The sequence below is a fragment of the Apis dorsata genome, unplaced genomic scaffold, assembly GCF_000469605.1.
Source record: "Apis dorsata unplaced genomic scaffold, Apis dorsata 1.3 scaffold_113, whole genome shotgun sequence".
NCBI lineage: Eukaryota > Metazoa > Arthropoda > Insecta > Hymenoptera > Apidae > Apis > Apis dorsata.
Window position 1 is genome coordinate 618,639 of NW_006263408.1, and position 4,611 is coordinate 623,249.

General features: G+C 32.2%; 1 protein-coding gene across 2 annotated transcripts in view; it reads right to left on the reverse strand.

The window, feature by feature from the left end:
- LOC102677970 (puratrophin-1-like) overlaps positions 1-4,611 on the reverse strand; it is a 217,670-nt gene that overhangs the window by 155,331 nt on the left and 57,728 nt on the right. For both annotated transcript variants that reach the window (XM_031508933.1, XM_006612466.2), the window contains exon 3: positions 4,268-4,385. In XM_031508933.1, the coding sequence (XP_031364793.1) occupies positions 4,268-4,385 (118 nt within the window). The remainder of the gene's footprint in view (positions 1-4,267; positions 4,386-4,611) is intronic.

The following is a 4,611-nucleotide window of genomic DNA, read 5'->3' on the forward strand; positions in this document are numbered from 1 at the left end:
ACTCCTCCCCACGCCCGCATCCTTTACGATCGCCTTTCGACTTCTCCGGCCCGCTGACAATCCAAGCTAGATAGAAGAGAGGTTCTTAATCGCGATCGACTGAGGGGGAGGGAGGAAAGAAGAAAAAGGAGGAAAAAGAAGAAAAAGCACGAGCTGCCGGGGGAGAGCTCGTGCTCGTTTGCCGGCCTGGTACTAAATAATTCATCGGGCTGCCGCTGCTTTTGGAACGGAGGTTGGTGGGGTGGGGTTGGTTTGTTGCTCGTTTAAACGTTGCATCCATCGAGTGGACGGATCGAATCGTGTTTCTGGAATTTTGCCGCCCGCGGTTTATTAACGGTGGACGATCGGTGGTACGTGCAATATTCATTTATTTGCGCAGGATTGTTGAATAGAGGAGAGAGAAATGGTAAAATAATTCTTTCGAACTCAACAATAATTTTTTATGATAAAAATAATTAAGATCGATAGGCTTTTCTTCAATTTAATCGAAGAAAATTGAATTTGATTAAATTTTTTTTTGTAACAATTGTACGTGCAATGCCAAGTATTTTATCAAGTTTAATTAGTTCAGTGTATATATAAACACAAGTGTAATTCTTGATGAGTTTATATTTTTTGATAAACACGTCACCATTTTTTATGATTATTAATTTTTTAGATAAGAATTCGATCAAATTAATTTTATAATTTGTAACATTATTCGTATACGTATAAGAATAAACTAGCTTTATATAATAATATATTAATATTTAATTATAATTGTATTAGATCCGCATAACGAGCCACATTTTATTTTATGGAAATAAAAATTAAATTGACGACATGAAAGAATATTTGTGTACGTTACGTCCTGTTATGCTGAATAGCATGAATTGATTCTAGGAATATATTTCTAGAAATAAGGAATCGATTTATTGTGTATACATGATATAATTGAAAATAAATTTATTGAAATACGTTGACTGTTGTGTTATCGATTCATTACTAATGATATCGAGAAATAATTCAACCAAAGAATTTTTCATCGTTAAATTAAAATTTAATGATACAAATATATTAATAATTTATTAATTTTAGAAAAGGAAGAATCCACAAAAATTTTTCTCCAATTTTCAAAGCTGCAATCATCAAAGGAAATATATGAAAAAAAAGAAAAAAATCGTATCGACCAATCAAAGATGCATGGAATACTCGATCAGGAAATTGGTATTGGAGGCGCTCCGATATCGGGTAGAATTGGCAAAGATCCCGACGATCGATCGGCGGGCACCGGCGGCACGGCAAGGATAGCAATAAAATAAATTGGCTTTATGCCCGATTCTTATCAATGAAATATGCACTTTCTCCGAACAATAGACATATTATGTAATGTGAAATATATTCAGTTTCCTCGTGTTGCACGCTTTCCTCGATACACCACCGATAATGGACGATCGTTATTCAAAATTCTATTCCCCCCGACGCGTTAAGTGGCGAATGATTTACCGCCTTTCCCGGTACCACCGGTGCCTTTTATTCGCCTACGTGGGCAACAACACAGCCGTGAACAACCGTTTTAACGCTTATACTTATACGATACGATCGAAAAATTGGAAAGAATTTCGCCTGGAGAGAAAGGGCGACACCTGTTTTCCATTTCTATTATTTACGGCCTTACGGTTACTTATTACCGCGAACTATGGGAGACACAACCTCGGCCGTCGTTCGTCAACTTAATTACAGGCGATTAGCGGATACCGATGCGTACACAGTGTGAAATCGCGGGATAATAACTCGTGGATTTTCAAAGAGAGAAGAATGGAGAACGCCGCCGCGTGTACGCGAGAAACGTGGAAATTAATTTCTTTGAATAGAGCCTGGGTAGTTTCACCTTTCAGAATTTATGCAAACAACGCGGGTTGACGGTATGCACGGTCATTGTCCAGGACGTGGAGGTGGAAATATTAATGACATTGAAGTCAACCGCGACAAAGTGAGGCTTTCTAACGATCGAACAGAATTTTAATTTCGTTGGTACTCGTTAATCGTAAGTCAAATGGTAATCCTAGTGAACCATTTATTTGTAATGAAATATTATCATATTAATTCAAAAAAATAAGAAGAAAATAAATTTTTGACAAAATGAAATTTAAAATGTATATTTCTTTATGCACATGCGTATCTTTATTTAACTTTCTTACATTTTAGATTGTTCTTTGATATTATATTTCAAGTGCAAAAATATGATAAAATTATTATATTTATATCGATATTAATCTTAATTTCATGCTAAAGCTTTTCTGTAAAAATTTTTTTTTTTTTTATTAAAACGAGAACAAGATTAAGAGAATTAGTTTTTGTTCTAGAAAGAGATCTCCGTTATATGTACGAAAGTAAAAAATATAAGTTTTTTTGAAAGCTATTATATTTATTTTTGACTGATTTTTATACGCAAGTCTGATTGATAAATTAAATTCTGAAGCAAGAGATCATAAAAAATCGAAAACTTGTAATTTTCGACACAAAAATATTAAATATTTAAAATCAAATTTATGAAATACAATACACTTGCGCATAATTAATTAATACATAATATATACCGACCGTAGATAAAATTAAAAAAATTCCCTTACTCTGGAAACGAAATTTTACATCTCTATATAACTGTAATATTATCCCCGGCGTTATCGCGTAAAAATCGGCGTTAATCTTGCAAAGACGATGGGACTGATTGAAATTCCCGATAATATCGGTCGTCTATCAGCGATAATTGAATTATCGGGCAACGAGGCGCGGTAATTATCGGCGATAGTAATTTTTCAACTGGATTTCGATTAGTCTCGGCCGAGCGGGCTAATTAGAAAAAAATATCGCGCCCTCGCGTTAATTAATAAACCCACGCGTCACGGGTTGTCGCGGCGAGGAAGGCCTATAGGAAAATCGTAGTTTGCGAACACGTAGCGGGGAACGATATTCATGCCTTGGCTTTGCCACCTCGTATACGGTGATTACGGTGGGCGTGTCGCCGATGTCACGGCCGTGGAAAATTATAATTATTACGGAAACCGTCGTCGATCACACGTATACACCGTGTTGGAAAGCTTGTACTTGGGCAACCGGATTAATGAATCGCCGTTATTATCGCGGGAAATACGGTCACCGCGATAAATCATTAATTTTCTGCGCAACGTGTGAAGCATGAATTTTTTTTTTCTTTTTGTTTAGGAGAATCGATTATTGAGATATCATATTATTCTTCCTCGTTGTTGGAAAAAAGCGATTCGTTCATCTTTGAGAATATGCATATATGATTATTTAGGAGATAAAATAAGATATTGAAGATGTTGATTGTTTAGGAAGTATCGAATATTGAGAATGAATTATTAAAATTAGATATATTATTTTGTATCTGTTGTTGTATATGATAGTTGTTGGAAATATGTGAATTCAGTTTTGAGAATGTATCTGATTTTTGTTAGAAAATACTTATTAAGGTGTTAAATTTTAATAGTGATTTTAAAAGGCAATTCAAGTTGTTTAAATTTATCCATTTATAATTTGTTTCTCAGATTTCCCAAAATTTGGGTAATATAAAACGTTTTAAATGTTGATTTCAAAAGATCATATTGATAAGTAATTCAATCAAATTAAAATCAATCGATTAATAACTTTATTTACAATCCATTAGTTGAAGATTGTAATTGATTAACATTATCGCTTGATTTCAAAAAAATAATATAATTTTCTTGAAAACTAAGATTAAACATATCAGAATATATATTTTTTAAAAACTAAATGGAAAAATTTATTTTCTATCAATTATTAATAAAAGCATTCTTACTTATAAGTATATATATATATAATAATAAAATTTTACTGATCATTTCAAATGATATTATCAAATAAGACAAAATAATATGATACATGAAATAAAAATAGATCACTTAATAAAAATATAGCAATTAATCTCACACAATAAGAGAAAATATTAGAAAATAATACAACTAATTAATTATAGAAAGTTTACTATACAATGGCGAATATAGAAATAAAAAAATTCTTACCTATTTCTAATTCAATTAATTATTAATTAATTATTGTTATAAAAAAATTGTATTCGTATATTTCCTTAATCATTCTTATTCTCGTTCCTAGTGATTTGTTCAGATTTCAAAAAAATTTGCATTATTTATAAAACATTCTAATATCATATTCCTGTCACAAAATATATCTTCTTTTTCTATTCTACAAATAATGATAAGAAGAAAAATCGATTTCGTATAATTACCTCGGTAAACGGGCGAGGTAGAGCAGAAACGATGACACTTCCTTGACAGAGAGGGCCTCCCTTCTGGACGGCTCGTCCTCGAATTCGAGAACGGGTCTGCCATGGATGTCCGTGCAGCCTACGATTACGAAACAAAAGTTTGGTAAAAATTCGGTCAAATTTATTTTATCAATTAAATACAAGACTCCATTTTACCATTCTTGCACAAAAATATCTCAAAGAGATTAAAAAAAAAATATTCTTCAAAAAGAATTGTCAGATATAAGAGATTATTATCTTTCAATCGTATAATTTTTAATACCGTTATTTCCCACAAAAGAGCATCAATATATTTATATATTGAG